This window comes from Petromyzon marinus, unplaced genomic scaffold, assembly GCF_048934315.1.
Source record: "Petromyzon marinus isolate PM22_M1 ecotype Great Lakes invasive population unplaced genomic scaffold, UKy_Petmar_22M1.pri1.0 PM_G_Scaffold_21, whole genome shotgun sequence".
NCBI classification, from domain to species: domain Eukaryota; kingdom Metazoa; phylum Chordata; class Hyperoartia; order Petromyzontiformes; family Petromyzontidae; genus Petromyzon; species Petromyzon marinus.
Genome location: NW_027422773.1, coordinates 16,381 through 40,731, shown reverse-complemented (window position 1 = coordinate 40,731; position 24,351 = coordinate 16,381). Strand labels below are relative to the sequence as shown.

At 53.7% G+C, this 24,351-nt stretch overlaps 1 protein-coding gene across 1 annotated transcript in view; it reads right to left on the bottom strand.

Moving 5' to 3' along the window:
* LOC116937077 (protocadherin Fat 1-like) overlaps positions 1 to 24,351 on the bottom strand; it is a 38,177-nt gene that overhangs the window by 7,846 nt on the left and 5,980 nt on the right. The window contains exons 2-14 of the mRNA XM_076060672.1: positions 17,388 to 20,742; positions 17,111 to 17,235; positions 16,816 to 17,008; positions 16,471 to 16,535; positions 12,777 to 13,088; positions 12,405 to 12,618; positions 11,779 to 11,918; positions 10,872 to 11,162; positions 9,488 to 9,698; positions 6,560 to 9,165; positions 5,320 to 5,719; positions 4,817 to 5,019; positions 4,455 to 4,608 (exon numbers count right to left, since the gene is read on the bottom strand). Of these exons, the coding sequence (XP_075916787.1) occupies positions 4,455 to 4,608; positions 4,817 to 5,019; positions 5,320 to 5,719; positions 6,560 to 9,165; positions 9,488 to 9,698; positions 10,872 to 11,162; positions 11,779 to 11,918; positions 12,405 to 12,618; positions 12,777 to 13,088; positions 16,471 to 16,535; positions 16,816 to 17,008; positions 17,111 to 17,235; positions 17,388 to 20,622 (8,149 nt within the window). The 5' untranslated portion in view covers positions 20,623 to 20,742. The remainder of the gene's footprint in view (positions 1 to 4,454; positions 4,609 to 4,816; positions 5,020 to 5,319; positions 5,720 to 6,559; positions 9,166 to 9,487; positions 9,699 to 10,871; positions 11,163 to 11,778; positions 11,919 to 12,404; positions 12,619 to 12,776; positions 13,089 to 16,470; positions 16,536 to 16,815; positions 17,009 to 17,110; positions 17,236 to 17,387; positions 20,743 to 24,351) is intronic.

The following is a 24,351-nucleotide window of genomic DNA, read 5'->3' as shown; positions in this document are numbered from 1 at the left end:
TGAGAGTTTGTGCTAGCCGCAGACAGCCAAGCCAAACAGCCAACCATTTATCCTGCATTACTATTAAAGTAACGTACAGTTCGAAATTCAACAACAGGAATAGGCTAAATTATCGACCCTCACGCTCACTCCAATTGGCAACCAGACCACAAGCTATATCATGGAACCATCACCCATCTATTAATTCAATATGAAATGTTATTTCCATATTTTAATCATTTCTATACAACTTGACCCGAAGCATATGACAATAAGAATTTTCCTAAGTCTAAATGAATTCTCTAACCTCCAGACATAATAAGTAGAGTTAATATAAGGTTAGAGAGGAAAAAACAAGCGCACAGCAAAACTGCAAACGTAAGCTAAAGAGCCTGGAAAACCCAAGGGCGGGGGGAAGAGATGCTTGGAATGGCAGCGTGTCAGCCAAGACACCAGGCAAAGTTAAGTTAAAAAAAAATCACAATACAAAATTTCATACATAACATTAATGCTAACGCTGTTCACCGTAAACTATACTCCGCTTACACAACTTTGTTAAACATAAACTACATGACTTAAGTGATGTTAAACCCAGGGTCAGAGAGAGAAAGAGATCCCGGCCGTCTTTGTCTCCCAGCAGCGCGGGGTAGGAGTGTGCATACGCTCGGGAAAACACCTTCCCTTGACATGAGTCAAATACCACAATGGAAAGCTGACACAGACCTTGGGTTACATACAGAATCATGGCTGCGGGTGGTGCGATACCAAACTGTGAGGGATAAGTGTTAACTTTAGACCTTAACCATTCCTTTGTGTGTCGGGAATATGACATGCAGGGAGGGAAGCTTGCCCTCCCTCTCGCACCGGCAGACAGAGAGACGCCTTCGAGACGGTTTGTAACATGTTTGTTTTACTTTTGGTGGTTTATAGAAAGAGGACAACATATGGCGCAGACAAGGACACACATACGGATGGACACACATACGGACACGCATACGGACACGCGCTCCAGACCATGACACACCGCTAAATCAAAAGAAGCCCCACCTGGTGGGGAGGAGCCAACAGGAAGGATTTTGGCATAAAAGAGGACACTGCAGCATTGAAACCTCAGTTCGGGGGAACTCATCAACGGAGCTCCTCAACGGAGCTCCTCAGCTCCTCAGCTCACCAGCAAGGAGATCATCACCTCAACTGAGTTCGTCCGACGAGGCTACATGGTGCGAGTCAGCATCATCAAAAGTAGTAATGCAACGAACGTGCATCGCCAGCGCCGATTGCGCAACCGGTGTCAACACTCTACAACACCACCGAGCACGCTGCGAGCAAGCTGCGTGCGCCATCTACCGACCGAGTTCCACAACTGCAACAGCGTGTCAACTGCTCGACCTACGCCAACCTATTTTTCGATTTAAAGCTTTCGTGACTGCAAGGATTCATCTTCTTTGGTTCTTTCGGTAAAGTCACGTAGAATGAGAATAAAATAATAAATTAATAAAATAACACAATAAAATTATCACGACGTTTTGGCCACAACACAAGTGGCCTTCTACATTGCAGGGGTCACAAAAAAGATCCAGGTCCGATTCAACACAGTACATAAAATCCGTGATCTGGTTCCATCTGTAAAAGATGCAGTTCCAGACATACAGTACCCGGGCGTTTACAAACTAAAGTGCCTCTGTGGTAGTAGCTACATTGGAGAAACCAAACGACATATCTTGGACCGCATCCGGGAACATAAAGCAGACTTGTAACAGGGTAGAACGAACTCCTTTGCCGTGGCTGATCACTGTTATAATTCAGTGGGCTCACATGACATTGACTTCTCCAAGACGGAGGTTCTTTGCAAACCAACCGGCTACCATGAGAGATTCGTTCATGAGGCAATTGACATATACAAGCACAGAGACAATTTCAACCGAGAAGATGGATTCTGGCTTAGTAACCATTGGAAAGATGTTTTAAACCATTTCGGTTCTTAATTAATTGTATTTTACGATGACCTTGACCGCAGCTCTTTCGCTGGCATTGACTCTTAATACCTCTCACACCACGGTTAATGGTATGATTTACAACATGGAGTATAACAGCGCCTCGCAGCTGTCTCTCTCCCCCTTCTCCGTTTCGACCATGGATGAACTCGTCCGTCTGAACGGGGCACGTAGTTATCCGTGGTGCTGAAGTTGAGGGTAAGAATCCACCCATTTTTTCGCCATATAGCATTGTGATATATAACGACTTATTTCGATTTAAAGCTTTCGTGACGGCAAGGATTCATCTTCTTTGGTTCTTTCGGTAAAGTCACGTAGAATGAGAATAAAATAATAAATTGATAAAATAAAATAACACAATGAAATTCTCACGACGTTTAGGCCACAACACAAGCGGCCTTCATCAGGTGAAGGGACGAGACTGTCTGGAGGACAGTGCTGGAGCGAACAAAGCCACGCTCAGATCGCGACCTTTAAGCTGTGTGAAAAGAAACAAAGCGCCTTGAGAAAGGAATTAGCATAAAATTTAGCATTGAAATAGCTGAGTGATTAGCTTAACTGGTCACAGAAATGGCTATTTTAAAGTCAAAGCATACACATCCACAGAGGCACCCCTTGACAAAGGAATTAGCATAGAATTTAGCTTTGAAATAGCTCAGTGATTAGCTTGTGACTGGTCACAGAAATGGCTATGTTAAATTCAAAGCATACACATTCACAGAGGCACCTAGTACAAATCAAACAGGAGAATTTAGCATTGAAATAACTAGGAGAATTTAGCATTGAAATAACTGAGTGATTAGCTTGTGACTGGTCAGAGAAACGGCTATGTTAAAGTCACAGCCTTCACATCTGAGCTATTCACAGTAACTGGGTATACACTACACTATATAATGAATACTATATAGTAAACCAATAAAAAAACTAAAATATAAATTACCTCAATGTTATCAATAAACTCTATATATTCTCCAATCAGCTAAGCTACCATATCACAATGCTATATGGCGAAAAAAATGGGTGGATTCTTACCCTGAACTTTAGCACCACGGATAGCTACGAGCCCGTTCAGACGGACGAGTTCATCCATGGTCGGAACGAATTAATTAATCTCCCGTGAGAAGCACGTCCCGCCGCACACCAAGCCATCTCTTAATTATACAACATCGCTGATGAATCTATGAACGTATATTCGTGCCTTTAGGAATGGAAATAACTTTTTGATTGTCTTTCGTATGAATACCGTCGCATAATCTTAAGGACTTTATTCATATTTTCTATACGCTCGTGTTATGCTGTATAAGAATTAATAGCTCCGATACCAAAAGGGAAACAATGGATAAGAATTGCCTGCAAGAATTGCTTATGGAACTATAAATGAATGCAGGACGGTGTGGGCTATATATATAAGTTCAAATATATGAACTTGCATATTATAAGTGAAGGTTTTTGGTTCGAATATTATATGCATGTTTTAAATTTCTATCTCTACAATGGCTCGCGTCATGCGGGGAAAGGAATCCATGTGCCATTGTCAAAGTGAAATCATACAGATGTTGATGATACTGTATTGATACAGTGTTAAAAATTCCGAGATTGAGAGTCACATACTATGTTAGAGTTAAGGTTTAATTAGAAAATAAATTGATTAATGCAGAAGCGGTCGTGTGATTCTTTTCTATAATTTTTGCATAAGGACTGTATCCTGCGACAAGATATGAACTTGGGGACCTAAAATATAAACACACTAATTCACTCAGTAAACGTTAAAGCGAGAATAATTGCATTACACTGATCGATAATACGAATTTAGACAACGAAGCCGAGTTGACACTAGCATAACTGCATACGATTGATTGCATTATCCAGATTGATAACCCCACCTCGTCTACGAGGCGGGGGCTGATTATCATAAAGGCTGTCATTAACATAACCACACCCACTCGCATAAACTAACACAATAATCTCTCAAATTAGCATAATTTATATGCATAATTAACATAATTTCGGATACATTATGCAAATTAAAAAATTTCACACACCACATATACAACACCGGCCCCGACGATGTCTGCTGCTGTATATTTGGAGTTTGCGTCTCTCTCATCATCATCACCACGATGGTTAGGAGATGTTGACTACCTCGCCTGGTACGCAGGAGGTCGTGGGTTCCATCCCGACCCCGACGATGCCTGCTGCTGTATATTTGGAGTTTGCGTCTCTCAACATCTCATGGCCACTGTGGTGATGATAACTACCTCGCCTGGTACGCAGGAGGTCGTGGGTTCCATCCCGACCCCGACCCCGGCTGTAAATTTTGAGTTTGTGTCTCTCTCATCATCATCACCACGGTTGCCATGAGATGTTGACTACCACGCCTGGTACGCAGGAGGTCGTGGGTTCGATCCCGACCCTAACGACTATGAGAGTGAGAGGGGTGTGAGAGGAGTGTGACTATGCGAGTGACAGGATAAGTGTTACCGCTGACGAGGTGCAAGCGGAAGGGCGTTGCTCCGGCGTCGTGCAGCGAGTATCTGACGGTGCCGTTAGGGCCGAGGTCGGAGTCACGGGCGGAAACGCTCAGCATGAAGAATCCTGGCGCGACATCCTCCAGCACGGTGACGTTGTACCACAGCTGGGGGGGCACCGTGGGGCACAGCAGTAGTATGGTAGTAGTGGTGGTGGTAGTCGTGGTAGTAGTGGTGGTGGTATTAGTGTTTGTAGTGGTGTTGGTATTAGTGGTGAGGTCACGTATTAGTGGTGACGTCACCACCACTTAGTGGCGAATGGCGGTGGTCGTTATAGTGTGTGGGTCTGTGCGGCGAGTCTACGGCCACCGGTACCTTGTCACACACGGGGTCATTGTCATTGACGTCCAGCACAATGACGACCACGACGACCGTCCTCGCGTAGGTGCAGTCCGTGGCTGTCACCTGCAAGATGTGGTACTCCTTCTCCTCGCGGTCGAGCGGCCGCTCCAGGCGCAGCGTCCACTCGCCCCCCATGTTGACGGGGCCGAGGGAGAAGTGGCCCAGCGGGTCGCCGCCTGCGGTGGGTAGGACGCGGTCGGCGATCGCCGTCGTGACGGACAGGGAGTTTTAATTTCTCTCTCACGATGACGATTGCTTGTGTTGCGATCGAAACGTCATGATATTTTATTATTATAATTTTTTCATTTACCGAAAGACCCAAAGAATGTGACCGAGAGTTTGACGACGAGAGTCGGTTTAACGTGGGGGGTCTCCGCAGCCGACTGTAAATGTAGCGGTGGGTTCACTCTCCAACGCAACGTGTGTCGTGCTGTACCGGTATACTACACTATACACTACTAACTACTATACACTACCCGTCAGGTGGTACGTAAGCCGCAGGTGTTCTGACGTGGCGTCCGCGTCGTCCGCCCGGATGACGGCCAACGCCAGGCCGGGCTCCGCGTCCTCCGGCACGCGGACGTAGACCACCGAGTCCAAGAACCGCGGGGGGCGGTCGTTGGCGTAGCCCGTGGCGAAGATCACCTCGGCGGGGGGCGCCCTCCCTAAGATGCGCCCGCTCGCGTCGGCGTCCATGGCCCGCCGCAAGACCACCGGGGTCCCTGCCTCTGAGTTTTCGGGGATCTCCATCGCGTACTTGGGCCACTCGAAGGCGGGCAGCAAGTCGACCGCCACCGTGGCTACGCTGACGAACGTTCCGTCCGTGACCGAGACCCGGAAGCGGTAGAGGGCGGGCAGCTGCCATCGCAGGTAGGTCTCGGCAAGGTAAGGTAAAAGGTAAAAACAACGAGCCTACCTTTACCCAACCTTTTACCTTACCACAATACAATCACTCTACCCTACCTTTTACCCTTCAGCAGGTAAGGTAAAAGGTTAAAAGCAACGAGCCTACCTTTACCCTACCTTTTACCCTTACCCCATACAAATTACCCGATTACAGGGTAGTAATTACTGGGGTACTACACATGAAAAAGGTTTAAAACAGGTAAATGCTAGGTAGAGCGCTTTTATCATATAGAATATTCTCGATTATTCCAATTTTACACGCTTTCTATTAACTCACTCTGTTGTTGTCATTGTTGTAGCCTCAAATCTTTTAACTCAATTTTAACCTACTTCCCAATGTGGTTTCGACTGCAAACTTGGTATACTTATGTCATACTGATGACAATACTATATACTATCATTAAAAATAAAATAAAATATTTTTAAACATTATTTTTTATATGTTGTGTTTCGGCTTGGGTCTAATTGCCCACTGTCAACTGACGTTGGCTGTAATTGGCCACGGCCCCTTACGTTGTGGCAAGCTTCGGGGCCACTTCCTGGAGTTCTTACATTACTTCTACGGTACATTTCATAACAGCGTGTTTTAAAAAAGTTTTTAAAAAATATGACTTATTCAATGAAGGCCACGGACTGCGCCACGGAGCTTTTAGCAGTAAACAAGGCACCGTATTTACCGGGTAATACTTCGCTCTATCTTTACCCTATCGGGTAATTCTTCCGAGCTACCTTTAAACTACCTTACCCCTTGGCATGTCGACACCTTTAGCCTTTACCATTTTACCCGGTAAAAAAGGTAAATTACCTTACCTTGCCGAGGCCTAATCGCAGGCTGTCGCCGATGACGGAGACGACGCCTGTCTCGACGTCGATCGCGAAGCTGGTCTCGATGTCGCGATATGATTCACGAATGTCGTCCCTGGAGGGGGAGACAATGGCGTATCGGAGCCGGTGGGCGTCCGACGCGTCGGCGTCAAACGCCCTCGGCGCGGCCACGAAGTGCCCGGCCAAGACCAGCCGGTTCACGGACGCCTCGTACAGCGGCCGCTCGAACACCGGGGCGTTGTCGTTCTCGTCCTCGACGGTGACGGTCACCGGAACGTAGGCGGCGAGGGGAGGGGAGCCGCCGTCCGTCGCCCGCACCGAGAAACGATGAAGCCGGCTTCGCTCGTGATCCAGGGGCGCCGTTGTCACGACCAGCCCGCCGTCCGGGTCCACGTGGAATCCCTCGCCGCCCTTCTCCCCGTCGTCCACGATCTCGTAGCGGAGCGCCCGGTTGGAGCCCGAGTCGGCGTCGGCGGCTCTCGCCTGGACGACGGAGGTCCCCGGGGGCGCGAATTCGGACAGCGTGGCGGCGTAAGCGCCCCGCGCGAAGAGCGGCCGGTTGTCGTTGACGTCCCCGACGACGACGTCCAGGCTCGTGTCGGCGTACAGGCCCGTCGCCGGGGATGCGGCCCGCACCGCGAGGCGGTAGTTGGCCCGCGTCTCGCGGTCCAGAGGGCCGACGACGCTCACGACGCCCGTGCCGAAGTCGACGGAGAACTGGTCGAAGGGGTCGCCGTCGACAATGGAGAAAACGAGAGGCGGGCCCCCCGGAGCCGTTGCGCGGACGTGAGCGATCGGCGCGGGCGGCACGACGTCCTCGGGCACCCACGCGACGTGGGAGAGGCTCTCGAACGCCGGCGCGTCCTCGTCGAGCACCGTGACCGTGACGTCGACCGCGGACGACAGCGGAGGAACCCCGCAATCCGTCGCCACCACGGTCACGACGAAGTCCTTGCCCGACGCGTCCGGGGCGAATCTCCTCCTTAGCGAGACGTTGCCGCCGGAGCGATCGATGACGAAGCGGCCATCGTGGCCATCCCTCAAGGAGTACCTCACCCTGGCGTTCTCGCCGACGTCCCGGTCGAGGGCCGCCACGGTGAGCACGGCGCTCCCCCAAGCCGCCGCCACCCTAACGACGGCGCGGTACGGCAGGCCGACGAACGCCGGGGCGTTGTCATTGACGTCTTCGATGTCCACCTCGACCACGGTGTGAGCGACGCTCGGGCGCGCCCGGGAGCCGTCCCTCACATCCACCAGCAGCTCGTAGCGATCGCGCTCCTCCCTGTCTAACGCGACGCCGGCCGTCTCCAGGACGCCCGCCGTCGGCCTCATCCGGAACGCGCCGCTCGGGTCGAGCAAGCCGAAGACGAGCGGCTCGTTGAGATCTCCCCCCGTCGCGACGACCACGGCGACTACGACGATCGCCGTGCTGTTCTCGGGGACGCGCGCCGAGTACTTTGGCGGAACCCGCAGCCTGCCGTCGACCGCCTCCAGCACGGAGACCTTCACCCGCGCGGCGCTCGAGAACCTCCCGTCGGACACCTCGACCCGCAGGTCGTAGCCGGCGGCGAGGAGGGAGGCGTTCCGCACCACGACGTTCCCGGTGCGCGCGTCGACGGCGAACGCACCGCCGACGTTTCCCGAGGCGACGCGGTAGGTCAACACGGCGCCGACGTCCAGGTCGGAGGCCGCCAGGGTCAGCAGGCGGACGCCGGCGAGGGTCGGCACGATCAGCGCCGTCTCATACGCGGCCGTCGAGAACGCCGGCGGGCAGTCGTTGGCGTCCAGCACGGTGACGGTCACCTCGGCCGGCGTTTCGGCGGACAGCCTCGGGCTGCCGCCGTCCGATGCGGCCACCCGGAAGCGGAACTCGGCCGTCGTCTCGCGGTCGAGGGCCCCGGCCGTCCTGACGGCCCCCGTGCGCGGGTCGACGGAGAAGTACTTTCTGGCTTCGCGCTCGACGATCTGATAGGCGACCGTCGCGGGCCCCTCGCCGTCGTCCGCGTCGGCGGCTCGTATGACGAGCGGGACGCCGTCGGGGTCCAGTACCAGGGTTCCCGCCGACGCCTCCTCGCTGACGGCCCCGCGATAGCGCGGGCGGTCGAAGACGGGCGCGTTCTCGTTCTCGTCGAGCACGCGGATCGACACCGACGTGTCCGTCGAGAGGCCCGCCGCGTCCGTGGCCCGCACCGTCAGCCGGTACGACGGCGTCCGCTCGCGGTCCAGCGGCCGTTTGGTGGCAACGACCCCGGACGTCGGGTGGATGTCGAAGGCGCCTTCGGAATCGCCCTCCCGTATTTCATAGGTGACCGTCGACCAGCTGGAGGCGCTCACCGCGAGCACGAAGCTCCCGGGCGCGGCCCATTCGGCGACCTCCGCCGAGCCGCCGCCGTCTCCGAAGGCGAATTTGGGGGGAACGCCGTACGCGTTGACGACGATGCGGACGGTGGCGACCGTGGAGCGTTGCGGGCGCCCGTGGTCCTTCGCCCTCACCATCAGCTCGTAGCTCTCCACCACGGAACCGTCCAGCTTCCGCGCCACGGAGACGACGCCCAGCGTGTGGTGGACGGCAAAGGAATTCCCCACGTTTCCTGTCAGGAGAATTCGGAGGGCGTCTTGAATCGTCGTCGTCGGACGTACGCGAGTTCGCGTCGTCAAAACCGAAAGGAGCTGTCGAGGACAAACGACGCGGGGGAAGCCTCGGCGCCCCGTCGGCTGCCTGGCCCCCCCCCCCAGCGATCCAAGTTGGACCCGCGACTCGCTCGGGGAGAGAGATGCGACAGAGCGTCGCCACGAAGAAACCACAATGCTGGAAATGTGCCCCGGTGCAGAAAAACTCCCCCCGGGTGGGTGGGAGTGGCGGCGGTGGGATGGGAGTGGCGGCGGGACAGGGAGTGGTGGTGAAGTGGTCACCGGATTTGAAGCTGTAGCTGAAGTTGGCGTTGGGGCCGTCGTCGCAGTCGAACGCCACGACGCGTATCACGGCGGAGCCCACGGCCGCCGACTCCGCCACGTAGGCCTCGTAGGGGTAGCTGTTGAAGAGGGGCCAGTTGTCGTTGCCATCGATGACGCTCACCACCACCGTGGTGTACGCTCGCCTCACGGGGATCCTGGCATCCTGCACCTGCTCGCGCGGGAGAGAGTGAGTGACAGAGTAAGGTCCTTAGAAACATCCTCCTAAGGTTCAGCTTCCATTTCTCCTCAACGGTCCTCAACGGTCCTCATCTTTGGACACCCCCAAGGGCCATGGATCCCAACATCTTCAGGGGCCGGTCAGCGTATTCGTCGGCTTTGCCAAGCTCGGCATATACAGGGTGAGGAAGGTGGTCCGGCCAGCAGCCCGAGCATCTATCGTGCTGGTCGGTGCCAGGGTGTGGCCGATCCACGCCGTGCCGGCCTTCATGGAGCAGTGGACGCTGGACAAGGCCGTGTGACCGGCGGAAGAAGACGGAGAGCAGAGAGCTCCGCGTGCAGATACGAGCTGCCGTCGGATGTCACAGGACTGCGAGGAGCGCTGGGTGAAGATGTAGCACTTTTCGTAGTTGAAAACAGGGGGAACAGGGAGAAAGTAGCGCGAGGTGGGGGAGGTAGAGAGAGAGGGGTATGGGAGCAGGAGCAGAGCGTGCTTCTTCGTGTTGATCTTTGCGTCCACAAAAAAAGTAGCACAGATTGATTTTGTTGCACAATGGTAAAACACGTAAAATCTTTCATTTAAAAGGGGGGAAAGCACAAAACAAAAAACAAAGAAACCGAAATGAACTAAAAGAAGTGCCGACTAAACCGACCATCCTCCTCCGATTGTAAAAAAGAGTAAGAGAGGGGGAGAGAGAGTAAGAGTGTGAGAGAGTGTGAGAGAGAGTGTGAGAGAGTGTGTGAGAGTGTGTGAGAGTGTGAGAGAGTGTGAGAGAGTGAGAGCCGAGGGGAGTGCTTGCTTCGAACGCCCCCCGGACAGGAGGAGGCTTTCGCGGCCGACGCCATCCGCGGCGGAGGCACGTCGTGCTGGTCGCGTGCGACGTTACCGGCGCTGCAGTGCCGTCAAACTGCGCCACCGCCGCCCGACACGGCCGATCGGCAAGGTTTGGCGTCACCTTAACAAAACGTAGCGATCGGTGACACGGTTTGTTTACATGACAAACTACACTACACGCTACTATGCAGTACACTATGGTCACCACGCAAGACGATGGTCACGGCGTCGTCGTTATCGTCGTCGTCACAATCATCGTCGGCACCTTCGATTCAGCAGTCGACTACGTTCGGTGCGCACAAAGACACACCCGGCGTGGCGCCCCCTCACCATGACGGTGAGTACGTGGCTCTGCTTGGCCTCTCGGTCCAGCGCCACGGCAGCTGTGACCTTGCCGGTGACGGGGTTAATGCGGAACAGACGCACGCTCTCGGCGGCGTTATTGCCGCCTAAGCCAACGAGCGAGAAGGATAACTGGCCGGCGTCGCCGGCGTCGGCGTCGGTCGCCTCCATCCGGAGGCTGACGACGGCGCCAGGAGAGTCCTCGGCGACGGTCGCATTGTAGCGGCCACGGGAGAAACGGGGCCGGTTGTCGTTCACGTCCAGCACCGTCACCTCCACCTAGCGGGGGGTGGGGGGGCAAGGGTAGCAGGGGTGAGTACAGCGGTGATGTGGGTGGCGGTGAGGAGGAAGTGGTCAGAGGTGACGATGCCCCAGGCATGTCTCACGTGGCCACCGCGGCCGTCCCCTGCCTCGTGACGTCACCACGTCACCCGCAGAGACGGACACACACAGTCGCACAGAGACAGACACACACAGACAGACACACACACAGTCACACAGAGACAGACACACACAGACAGACACACACAGTCACACAGAGACAGACACACACAGACAGACACACACACAGTCACACAGAGACAGACACACACACAGACAGACACACACAGACAGACACACAGTCACAGAGACAGACACACACACAGACGGACACACAGTCGCACAGAGACAGACACACACACAGACAGACACACACAGTCACACAGAGACAGACACACACAGACACACACAGTCACACAGAGACAGACACACACACAGACAGACACACACAGTCACACAGAGACAGACACATACAGACACACACAGTCACACAGAGACAGACACACACGCAGACAGACACACACAGTCACACAGAGACAGACACACACACAGACAGACACGCGTGCCCGCCCACCAGGGTGGTTGCAGCGTTGGTCCCGTCGGTGAGCCTGATGGTGAGCTCGTAGGAGGTGCGCTGCTCGGCATCCAGCGGCTGGGCCAACTCCACAACACCGCCATGTTGCGTCACATAGAAGCGGTCCTCCACGTTACCGCCTGTCAACACGCGGTGCCCCTACCGTCATCATCATCATGTCACTGTTAACCCATCAACATGTCACCGTTAACCCATCAACATGTCATCATTAACCCATCATCATTATCATGTCACCGTTAACCCCATCATCATGTCACCGATAACCCATCAACATGTCAAAGTTAAGCCCAGCATCATGATTTCACCGTTAACCCATCATCATGATGTCACCGATAACCCATCAACATGATGCCACTGTTAACCCCATAAACATGTCACTGTTAACCCATCATAATGTCACCGTTAACCCATCATCATGTCACCGTTAACCCATCAACATGATGTCACCGTTAACCCATCATCATCATGTCACCGTTAACCCATCATCATGATGTCACCGTTAACCCCATCATCATCATCATGTCACCGTTAACACATCATGATGTGGGTTGTGATGGGTTGGGGTGTGTTGGGGTGGGGGGAGGTGTGTGGTGGCACCACGTGACCTGTGATGTTGAACCAGAGGAGGCTCCCCGCCGTGCTCTGCGTGGGCAGGGCGATCACCACGGAGCCCACGGTGGCCGTCTCCGCCACGGTGACCACGTGCCGACTCTGGGCGAAGGCCGGGGGCGTCTCCGGCGGCAGAGGAGTGGCGACCCAATTCACACGCAGTTTGGTAGACACCTTTCTTGCGTCCAAATCCATGTTCATGGCGGTGAGCTGCGGGGCCGGCAACAGAGATTGGAGAGTTCCGTTTCGCGGTCGAATCATCGCGGTGATAAGAGGTCGGGGTGATATCATCATGTGTGTCTGCGTGTGGAGGAGGGAGGAAGCGGGATGCGGGGGGAACAGGGTGGAGGATGGAGTATGCCCCTGACCTCCATGGTGTCGGATGTCCCCGCACGGTGCAAGTTTCTCCGGGTGAAGAGGATTCCGATTCCTTGATAGCTGTCCACGCGATATTTTATTTGTGGCGATATGTCGTACGCTATCCTGGCGTTGTCGCCCGAGTCGGCATCGGTGGCATAGAAACGTGCGATTTCCACCTCCGTTTCGTCATCCGCCACCACCACGTAGACGTGCTGGAGGTCCCTGGGGAAGCGTGGGGTGTGGTCGTTTCTGTCCAAGACGTTCACCGACAACGCCACCCTCGTTTCACGCGGGGGCACGCCGGTATCCACGATGGACACCTGGCACCGGTGGGACGGATGCACGCACAGACACACATGGACAACAACAACCGCCATTCAGCCACTAAGTGGCGGTGACATCACCACGATGCTTGTGCCAGGCTAAGTGCACGTGCACGTTCAGGCCACGTGAAGCATCGAACGCCTGCTAACACGAGGTCACGGGGCAAACCCAGCAGGTGCCATGGGTCAACTGACTGGCTGATGCACAACATGTGCCCACTTGCTGTGCTTTAGCCACCCGGCACTCCGCTCGATGTTGAGCATCGCTCCTCCGCCCTCCGTTGTTGTTGGAGGGGGACTGCCTCCAACTGCCCAGTAGCGTCCTTCACGAGCCTCCTCCACAGAGGCCGATCTTGACACCTCTGGTACCAAGTCCACACAGCTCCACATTCTCCTACACCACATCACTCCATCTCTTCTCCAACCCACAACTGCCCTATCACCAATTGTTGTGGGGGTGGAATGTCTGATGGTACAAAAAACCCAGGCAGGTGCTTAGTTTTGATGGGGCTGATGGTAAGGCCACACCTCTTAGTGGCAAGCTCCAGGTTCAGCAGCAGTGCCTCCAACTCCTCCTCTGAGCGAGCAGCAATTACCAGATCATCGGCATACATAACGCGGTTGACCAATAGTGAGCCATCCCTTGACCGCACCTGGGCATCGATCAGCCTTTCATCGTATCTGTACCAGATGGAAATTCCTCCGGTATAGCTATTGAAGGCTTCAAACTACATGGTCGAAATAGATGTTAAAAGTACCCGGCGTTGCCTGGGCGAAAAAGACACACACACACATCGACTTGTACACTCATACGACGCACACGTATATGGACTCGCACACACATTACTTTCATATTTACTAACTTTTAAAATAATAGTTTTCTATCTGCGTGACTTAAGTGAAAGAAGCAAGGTGGGGAAATGCAGGCGTGTGCCATGAGTAATTCAGAGCGAGGGCGATGGTGTCCCAACATTTTTGTGCAAACATTTTGCGCGAGCAAAAAAATAAATAAATCGGTAAATAAATTAAAGTCAACGGAAAAAAAAATTCAACTTATCCTACCCGTAACTATGAGCTGATGTGCACCAATTAAGCATAATTGACATGTCGCCGCTCAATCCCCCGTACTGAGGGGGCAAGTGTAAATATGTTAGAATGAAGAAGACGTAATAATAGCATTCAGTGCAGTGATATGAGGTGGCTGCTGGTTCCTCCAGAGTACAGGAAACGCGATGATTCCCCTCAAAGTAGTTGTTTTGTGAGCAGGACAGTGATATTTAGAAAAGTAGCTATTCTTAAAGAGAAAACGTCTGCATAAGTGTCATTCCCTCGCGCATAAAGACGTGGTCGCAATAACAGCCATTTATATAAATAAGCGCACGACTTTACCTATCTGTGATGAACGCTGCACTTTCCGTCGTTTTCATGCAGGGGCCACTGCAAACCTACGCTTCGGTGTCGATTCCCAGAGTCGACTTGGCCCCCACCGACACGACTCTGCCATTTGTTTGGCGACGAACGACATTTTCCCATTATCCCCACATACGCTATCTAACCTATAAAAGGCATTTTTGGTCTGTCTGTCTCTGTCTGTCTGTCTGCATACGCTCACTTGCGGGGGATTTGGCTCTCGGACCGTGGGGTTGACGTCGAAAAAAATTTGCCGGGGGGCACGCCCCGGGCCCCACAGTGGGAATAGGCCATTTCGTTTTCCCATCCTTCACCTTAAAAGTGGTTAAAATCGCGTTTTGGTGCGATCTATCTTAATTTAGTAATTTACTTTTGCCGACCGGCTCGCGACAAAGCACGCCATTGCGCATGCGCGAAACGCTGACGCGAGTTGCCCCTGACAATGGGCGCGCACGCCGTCGCTGCAGGGTGGACGCCATTTCTCATTCACCTTCTAAATGCAAACAAAATGTACACGCGACGCCGAGGTAAATTCATCAAAGTGTCACGTGCTCTTCTCTCCCCCCCCCCACCCCAATGTGTGCAATTACTATTATAGGGTCGGTAGATACTAAAATTATCGCGCCTTTACACGATTATTCTAGCGCGGGGGCGGGGGGGGCAATCTAGGCGAGGCCGGGGGCTCTGCACGGTACTAGGCCTCAACACGCCACACTTGTCAGGTGAGGACTTTGTGCTATAGAGTCGATATACCCAGCGTTGCCCGGGGCAAAAATATATTTTAAAACTTCTGAAAACTTAAAAACATAACATACCAATGAAAATATATAACTCAGTCATTTTAAATTCAACCTGAGCGCACCAAGAATCTCGCGCAAAGGAATCGAAGACTGTAGATTTCTTTAGAATCGCATATTCTCGTTTAATATACAGTAAGTTGGTTGCATGTCGGCAAGTATGCTAAACAATTCGAACAGACACACATTCACAAATTTCCCTTTCATATATAAGATAGAGTCAGCATGTACTACTGTAGTGAAAGCTGTCATCATAGCAAGAACCACCATAGTCGGTATGCACTGCTGTAGTCATAGCAGGATACCACCCGTCAGTATGCACTGCTGTAGTGAAAGCAGGAACCACCACAGTATGTACTGCTGTAATCATAGCAGGTCCAACCACAGCCAGTATGCACTCCTGTAGTGATAGTAGAAACTGCTATCCAGTTGGTAGATATTGCTATATAGAGTTAGTAGATACTAACAGTAAGTATATACCACTACAGTCAGTAAATACTGCTACAGTCAGTAAATACTACGACACAGTCAGTAGATACTACTATACAGTTAGTTGTTACTACTATAAAGTCGGTAGATACTACTGTAGGCCCAAAAGATACTACTACGGTCAGTAGTTACTACAGTCACTAAATACTACTAAACAGTCAGTAGCTACTACTGGCTCAGTAGATACTACTATACAGTCAGTAGATACAACTACAGAGGCAAGAGATACTACTTACTCTATTGTATTAAGGGTGTGTAGGTTTATATACCTACGCAGGGATAAAGATATTTTTTGAGGGGGTGGGTCGACAATTTTCAGAAACCTTTTAGATCAACTATGTACCCCACACTTTCTATGACTTTTTGGACTTGTGCAAGCCTCTTATAATTTTGTTGGTGGAGAAATGGACAAACGGCCCACCGGGCTTTCACAATACCTTAGTATCTGTGTATGTATATGTAAGGTTTTTAAGAGAAGTTTTGAAATAATTTGTTTTACCCGGGCAACGCCAGATACTTCCTGCTAGTAGGTTAGATAAAATACTGTAGGAGCCAGAGGACATTCCTGTCGCGGAAACGGCTCCGACTCTCGGCCACGTAGTTTTACCTGGGCCCGCTCACCATCATGAAGGGTCAGGGACTCCCCATCACTACCAACACCACCCTCACGGTGACTCTCTCACCTCCAGCTCGTACTCCGCCTGCGTCTCTCTGTCCAGCGACTTGTTGGGGACGTTAGATATGGCGCCTGTGACGAGTCGGTTCACCGGAGGTCAACCACAACCATATGCCGGCCGGCACATGCACGCACGCGGTGGGGGGGGGAGCTCGTTACTGTGATGTCGGACTCTGTTGAGTCACATCGCGTCAAATGGAAATGCGTCGATAGTAAATGTTGCTGTATGTTAGTGCTGTACTAGTAATGAATTGGCACGTTCTGTGGTGTATAGAAGTGTCGTGTAGTGTCCACTATACACTACAATTGTAAATGTTGTGAATTTGCTCTCCACCCCCACCACCGCCCGCACCTGACGTTTTGTTTATGGTGAACATTCCCTGTGGGTCTCCACTAACGATGTTGAACGTGAGGCCCTTGCCCCGGGGCACGCTGTCCTTGTCTGGGTCCCAGGCTTTCACTTGGAATATAACGGAATGAGAGTTCTCCATAGCGTCGGCCTGGTACCACGTCTGCGACACCCACGGGGGGTTGTCGTTCACGTCCTTGGGTAGGGGGGGGGGGGGAACCACACACGGTACTCTCATCGTGGCGTTTTAAAACGCAGCGGTGCATACGCACGTGTGAGTGCGCGTGAATTTCCGTACCTGCACCTCCACGTAGATGTGCAGTGTGGAGAAGCGTTGGAAGACTCCGCGATCCGTAGCGCGCACTTCGAGCCAGTAGCTCCTCACCGTCTCGCGATCCAGCGGCCGCGTCGTGACAATCACCCCTGCCGGCGCGAAACGCCGTGAACGACACGCAGCAGAGACGGGCGCCGGCGTGAGCCTTCAGCCGGCGTCATCAACTGTGAGCCAGCATCATGAACCGTGAGGAGCGGGGAGAAGGAGGGTAGTAGTGGTGGTTGTAGTGGGTGTGGTCTACCGGTCTCCACATGAATGTTGAAGACCCCCAGGTCGGATCCGCCCACGAGGGAGTACCGCACCTCCCCGTCCAGACCCTCATCGTGGTCCGTGGCCGTGGCGGTGAAGATGGCGGTCTCCATGGGGACGTCCTCCGGCACGCGTGTGCTGTCCATGGAATCCGCGAACCGCGGGGCGTGGTTGTTCTCGTCCACGTCCGTCACTTCCACCGTCGCCCGGCAGATGGTCGACGGTGGCCCCCTGGGGTCGCTGTCGTGCGCGGCCACCTTTAGGTCGTAGCGGCGTCGTCTCTCGAAGTCGAGCGGCCGCGCCAGCCGCACTGCCCCGCTCGTCCTGTGCACCGTGAACGTGCCGTCCCCCCCGTCCACGCTAACCAGCGTGTAGTGCACCTCCCCGGCCGGCCCCACGTCGGGGTCTCGAGCGTCCAGCCAGCCGAGGACGGCCCCCACCGTGACGTCTTCGGGCACACGGAGGCGGAGGGGGTTCGGCGCGCACGTGGGCGCGTGGTCGTTCACATCATCCACCGTCACGATCACCGCGGCGACGGAAGAGAGGCGGCTCTCTTCCGGCGCCAGGTCCGACGCCTCCACCAGCAGCGCGTGCTCGGCGCGCCGCTCGCGGTCCAGCGGCGCCGCCACCTCCAAGGCGCCTGTCTCGGCGTCCACGCGGAAGAGGTCGGTGTCGGACAGCAGGCGGTAGCGCACGGAGCCCGCGTCGCCCTCGTCGCCGTCGGCGGCCTCCAGCCGGAGCAGCTCGTGGCCCGGCCGCACTCTCTCCGGCACCCGGGCTGCGTAGGCGCGCCGCGAGAACTCCGGCCGGTTGTCGTTGACGTCCAAGACGACGACCCGGAGGGTGGCGCTCGCAGAACGCCGCGGCGTCCCCAGGTCGTGGACGACGACGTTCATGGAGTAGGAGGCGGCGGCCTCGCGGTCAAGCGGCACCAGGACCCTCACGATGCCAGTCTCTGCGTCCACGGTGAAGCCGCTCGCCCCGTCGTCCGTCAGGGCGTATAGCAGCTTCCCCTCGAAGCCGTCGTCCGAATCCTCGGCCTCCATTCGGATGACCTCTGCCCCGACGGGCAGGTCCTCGCGGACTTCCACGGCGGCCGCCGGGGTGGCGAACGCCGGCGCGTGCCGATTGACGGTGCTGGCGGCGACAGGCCGCGGGCGGTCTCGCTGTTGGTCCGCCCGGTGGAGAATCTCGGCCATCCTCCGGACAATCCCCGTCGCCACGCACCGCAATGACGGCCCCGAACCGGGACTGGCGTCCAGGACCGAGATGTTCAGGAACATCTCTGCCGAGAGCTCCCCGTCGGTGGCCGTGAGGCCGAGGTGAAAGGCCCCCACCGGCCCGACGGCGACGTCGGCGAGGGAACGCGCGAGCGTCACGACGCCGAGGGCGTCGTCGAGCGCGAAGAAGCCGCCCTCGTTCCCGGACGCGATGCCGTAGAGCACCGGCTGGAGCTCGGCGTCGATGGCCAATGCGGTGAAGATCGGCTCGCCAGGCCGGAGGTCCCGGGGGATCTGACCCACGCAGTTCCTCACAAAGACGGGCGCATTGTCGTTCACGTTGACGACGCGGACAGTCACGATCACCTCCGCCTCCCGGCGGAACGGAGTCCCCCAGTCCGAGGCTCGCACGTGCAGCCAGTAGACCCCCGCCGTCTCCTCGTGGTCCAGCGGCCCCGTCGTGACGACGATGCCCGTGAAGGGGTCAACGGCGAATGGGCCGGGGTCAGAGTCCGCCAGGCCATACGTCACGCGGCCGTCGTACCCCTCGTCCTTGTCCGTGGCGTACACGACGAGCACAAAGGTGCCCGCCGGGACGTCCTCCCTCAACGAGGCGAAGTAGTTGTGCCGCTCGAAGACCGGGGCGTGGTCGTTGTAGTACACGACGTCAATCGTGACGCTGGCGATGCCCGAGCCGACGTCGGTACCGACGTCGAACGCGAGGCGGGGTCTGTCGACCGCCGCCAGAGACTTGCGGACGGAGACGACCCCGGTGGCGGGGTTCACGGCGAAGAAGTCGCCGTCGGCGCCACCTCGGACAACGTACCGGCAGCTCCGCGCGCCGCAAGAGGCTCTGACCGCGAGCACGACGGTGCGGGGCGGAGACCGCCGCTCGACGGCACCTGTGTAGACGCTCCGCTCGAACGCGCCGGCGGCGCCGCCCTCCCGGACCGTGACCGTGACGGGCCCCGAGTAATTGGGCGGCCTCCCCCTGTCGCGAGCTTGCACGGTGAGGTTCACCCCGAAGGGGAAGTCCGCCCAGTCTAGCCGCCCCGAGAGCCTCACCGCGTAGGTCGAGTCGGGGTCGGCTCCGTCCGTCAGGGTGACGGAGAACGCCCGGAGGGGGTCGCCGGCGATGATCTCCACGGCGCTGATCTCCCCCGCGGGGCCGATATCGGCGTCCTTCACGGCGAGCTCGGCGTACGAGGCGGCGGGGTTAGCAAATGACGCCCGCGGCTCGCGGGTCGCGACGACGGCAATACGCGGGGAGTCGTGGTTTGTCAAGCACACGGACACCGTGATGTGCGCCGAGCTGGACAGGCCACCGCTGTCGACAGCAAGCACCTTCAATATGTATATCCCCCAATCATCGGGCTTCAGCCTCTTGACGAGCATCACAGCGCCGCTCGTCGGGTGCACGGCGAACACGCGATTTGCCAGGGCGTAACGGATGCGCCCGTTGGGGCCCTCGTCAGCGTCCGTGGCGGCGACGCGAACGACGACGGTGCCCGCCGGCGCGTCGTCGGTGACGAAGAGGCCGACGGTGCTCGCCGGCGCTTTTAAGTCTCTCGTGCCGTACGATGACATCGAGAACAGCGGGCTGAATTCGTTGCGGTCCATCACCCGGACGTAGACCGTGATGAACGCCAGACAACGGCGGCTCCAGGTGACCGCCCTTATCCCCAGTACGTAGCCGCGGCGCTCCTCGCGGTTCAACGGCACATTCCCCGTGCGGATGCGCAAGATTAAAGTCTCACCCAAGTGCAACCCCTCTGCCGTGAACCCGGCCCCCTCATCCCCGGATACGATGGAGTACGTGGGTATGAAGCCCCAGAGGCCGATGTAGAACCCCATTCTGCTGTGGCTCTCCACATACGTCCTGGGCGCGGAGTTTTCGTAGACGGTGGCATTGTAGAAATATCTGGCTAAGGGCGGCTCCGGCTGGCCGCCGCACGGCGGCAGCAGCAGCAGCGGGAGGAGCACCGAAGCCATCTTGTTGGGCGTCATGGTCTGCACTCGAGAGGCAATGACGACAATGACGACACCGAGCAGCGGTCGGAAAGGCGGGTGCCGCGAAAGTCTCCGGGTCCGTTCGGTGCTCCCAATAGGGTATGGGTCCTCCTCATCCTGTAACATGTCAGATCAAGACCAAACATAAACCAAACAATTTTTATGTTTGCCAGGCAAGGCGCCCCCCCACCGAGCGACCGGGTAGCGCTTTTTCAGTAGCGAACTGGCCGTCGTAAATGACAGCTCAGCAAAGTGGCTCATCATCGTCGTCACGTGGCCAAATACCAGGCGCAGTAGTTAACATCTCCTAGCCACCGTGATGATGATGAGAGATGCAAACTCCAAATCTACAGCAGCAGGCGTCTTCAGGGTTGGGATTGAACCCACGACCTCCTGCGTACCAGGCGAGGGAGGTGACATCTCCCGACCACCTTTTCCAGAGACCCATCCCCAACGTAGACATTTGCGGCGGCCAAATTACTCCTCAACGTTCGCTCGTTCGCAGTGGCGGAGCCAGTGGGGGGTGGGGTGGCACTGTTGTATATATAGGCCTTTTTCCATTTTTTTATATTAATGATTTTGCCAATATTTTTTTTCATATAATCACTCGCGGGGTCGCTGGGAGCACAAACAAACAGAACCCCCCCCCCCCCCTTTCGAGCAGCTGTCTTATCACTCTCGCAAAGATAATGACACCCTCCCCTCCCACCAACGGAAACGGTCAGTCATAAAGTCCAATTAAAAAAACACACGCCCCCCCCCCGCCCCCCCGACGAAGAATAACAAACAGGCGTTTCGTTTTGGTGAACTTTTTCATGCTTCTGCTAACAAATGGTAAAAATTCCAAAACTTAGCGACCAAAGATGAAGCTAACATTATCGATCCTCACACTCACTCCACTTAAAAACCAAGCCACAATCTACATCAGTGGATCATTACTCATTTATGAATTCAATACTAATGTTATTTTCACCTTTAATAATTTTCTACACCTGACCGAAGCATCAAGAATAATTCTAGCAGTCAGGGTTATTCCTAAGCCAAAACGAATCCTCTATCCTCGGGATATCAGATACTAACAAGAAATTTTGGCATAAAAAGAGAGACACGGGCCATACATCACAATCGCAGCTACCAGCGGCAGAAGACGGCGACCATCAGCTCGACAAGAAGACACAGCAGCTCGGAAGAGGACAGCAAGCCAGCTCCGGGGCATGGCCTCGAGAGCAACAATGCGTGTGGTGCATCGCAGAGAAGAGGGGCGAGGTGATGCTCTGTGCTGAGTTCGGCATGGACCGACAGAGTATCGCTGAAAGTTATTCTCAGCGTCAAGCAATCAACCTCTAGAAAGGGCGGAGAGGGCCAAGCATCGGCCAAGCCAGCCTTGTAGAAAACCATCTGCACACGCAATCGGCACCGCCAGAGAGAGACGGAGCAAGAGCGCGCAGCAGCGCCACCAGCGCCACCAAGCAAGGGTGCCAGCTGCCAAGCGTTGTGCCAACTCGGCTCATCCAGCAGGGGAAAGAGCCTGACCAGCCGCCCGTGTGAGTGGCAGCGCCAGCGAGCGCGCAGTGGGTTCGACCCGCACGCATACCGACCAGCACCAGCTGGGAACCAAGACAAGAGATAGGGAACCAGCCGTCGTTCGTATACCCTCCCCCACCCTCACAAACCCACGACGCTCCCGGCGTCTGCTCACACAATAATTTACCAAAGAGACAATCCACACAATAAGAAGACTAATTATAAAAGTGCATGAACCATCAGCTGGCCGTGAAGGCATCGCGGCTCAGCGAGTGATAAGAATACGCCGTTTATAAGTACATTAATTTTTCCTTATTTTGTTTTATGTGAATTTACTTCTAATCACATAAATTACCAATAGATTCATCGATACAAACTAAACTTTTGAAATCTTCATCACGAATCTACACGCTCACAGAGATAACATCGTGTTAAACCCGTTTCTTTAGCATGTAATCTTGTCTACGAATTAATTAAAGCTTAGCCAAAGATAAGAATCTCCCGTAGGAGGGCACGCACCCTGCTGCACACCCTTATTCCAAGACATTTAGTTAATTATATAATCTTGCCGATGAATCTATTGATGTATACTTTTGCCTTTGGGGTATAATAATTTGCTTTTATTGCCTTTCGTATAAATATCGTTGCATGCCTGTTTTAAAGACTCTCCCTATCACCAACTAAGCTCGAGTTACGCGGTGGAATTAATCATATGTGCGGTTGCCAAAGTCAAACAACGCAACCATTGATGGTTAAATGTACTGCTCACTGAAGGAAATTTCCCCGATGGTACCGGGGGTAATTCCAAACATGAGAGTTCGCATATTAAAGTGTCATGTTTTTGTTCATAATTAAAATTTCTTAACACAGAAGTGTTTGAGTGTTTCCTTCTTGAGTTCATGCGTAATAATCTTAATAATAAGAACTGTATCCTGCGGTGAGATTTGAATTTGGAGACCTGACATAAACAGTAATACATAATCAGTAAATGTTAAAGCAGGAATAATTGTATTATGATTTATAATACAAACTTAGACAACGAAGCTGAGCTTAATCTAGCATACTTACAACACACCTGCATAACTTCATACAATTCATTGTATGATCCCGATTGATGATACGGCCCTGAGCAACGAAGCGAAGCCTAATTATCATAACTGCCCACATTAGCATAATCACATAAAATAATACGATTCTCTAATTAGCATAATTTATGCACATATTTACATCAAATACTATAATTTTGGATAAATACACATTTTTCAAAATTTCATTTAATTTTTATTATTTTCATCAAAATTTTCATACCCGGCATATACAACAGCACGTGCCCTCCCCAATGATCGAATCATTGGGGTTTATTAGTAGTAAATCAACATTTTGCGACACCCACTGCCACTGTGTAGCATATTATTATGTGCCAGGGACTCTATGAGATGATAGAATATTAGTCCGAGTCCATAATTGGCAATAAGTAATGGCAAAGCAGTTAAAGTGACTCAGAATTGTGCACAGTCGCGTATAGAGTACACTACACATTAGTATAGAGTGTAGTAGCAGTGGCAGTAGCGGTAGTAGTAGTGGTAGCATGGTGATAGTAATAATGGTGGTAGTATTGGTAGTTAGTGGTGATAGTAGTGGTGGTAGTAATAGTGGTGGTAGTGGTGATCATAGTAGTGGTAGTAATAGTGGTGATCATAGTAGTGGTAGTAATAGTGGTGGTAGTAGTAGTGGTAGTAGTGATAGTAGTGGTAGTAGTGATAGTAATAGTAGTGAGAGTGGTGGTAGTAGTAGTTAGTGGTGGAAGTAGTGGTAGTAGTAGTTAGTGGTGGTAGTAGTGGTAGTAATAGCAGTAATAGTGGTGGTAGTAGTGGTAGTAAGAGTGGTAGTTAGTGGTGGTAGTAATAGTGGTGGTGGTAGTAGAAGTTAGTGGTGGTAGTAGTTAGTGGTGGTAGTAGTGGTAATAGTGGCGGTAGTAGTGGTAGTAATAGTGGTGGCAGTAGTAGTGGTAGTTAGTGGTGGTAGTAGTAGTGATAGTGGTGGTAGTAGTAGTGATAGTGGTGGTAGTAGAGAGGGTAGAGGGAGAGAGCGAGGGAGATAAGACGCGGTTCAGTGATGGTGCAGAACAGAATATTTTTATATGAAAATAATATCTTACATCAGCACGTACAATCTGTTTTCTGGGAGTTTATATATATCCAA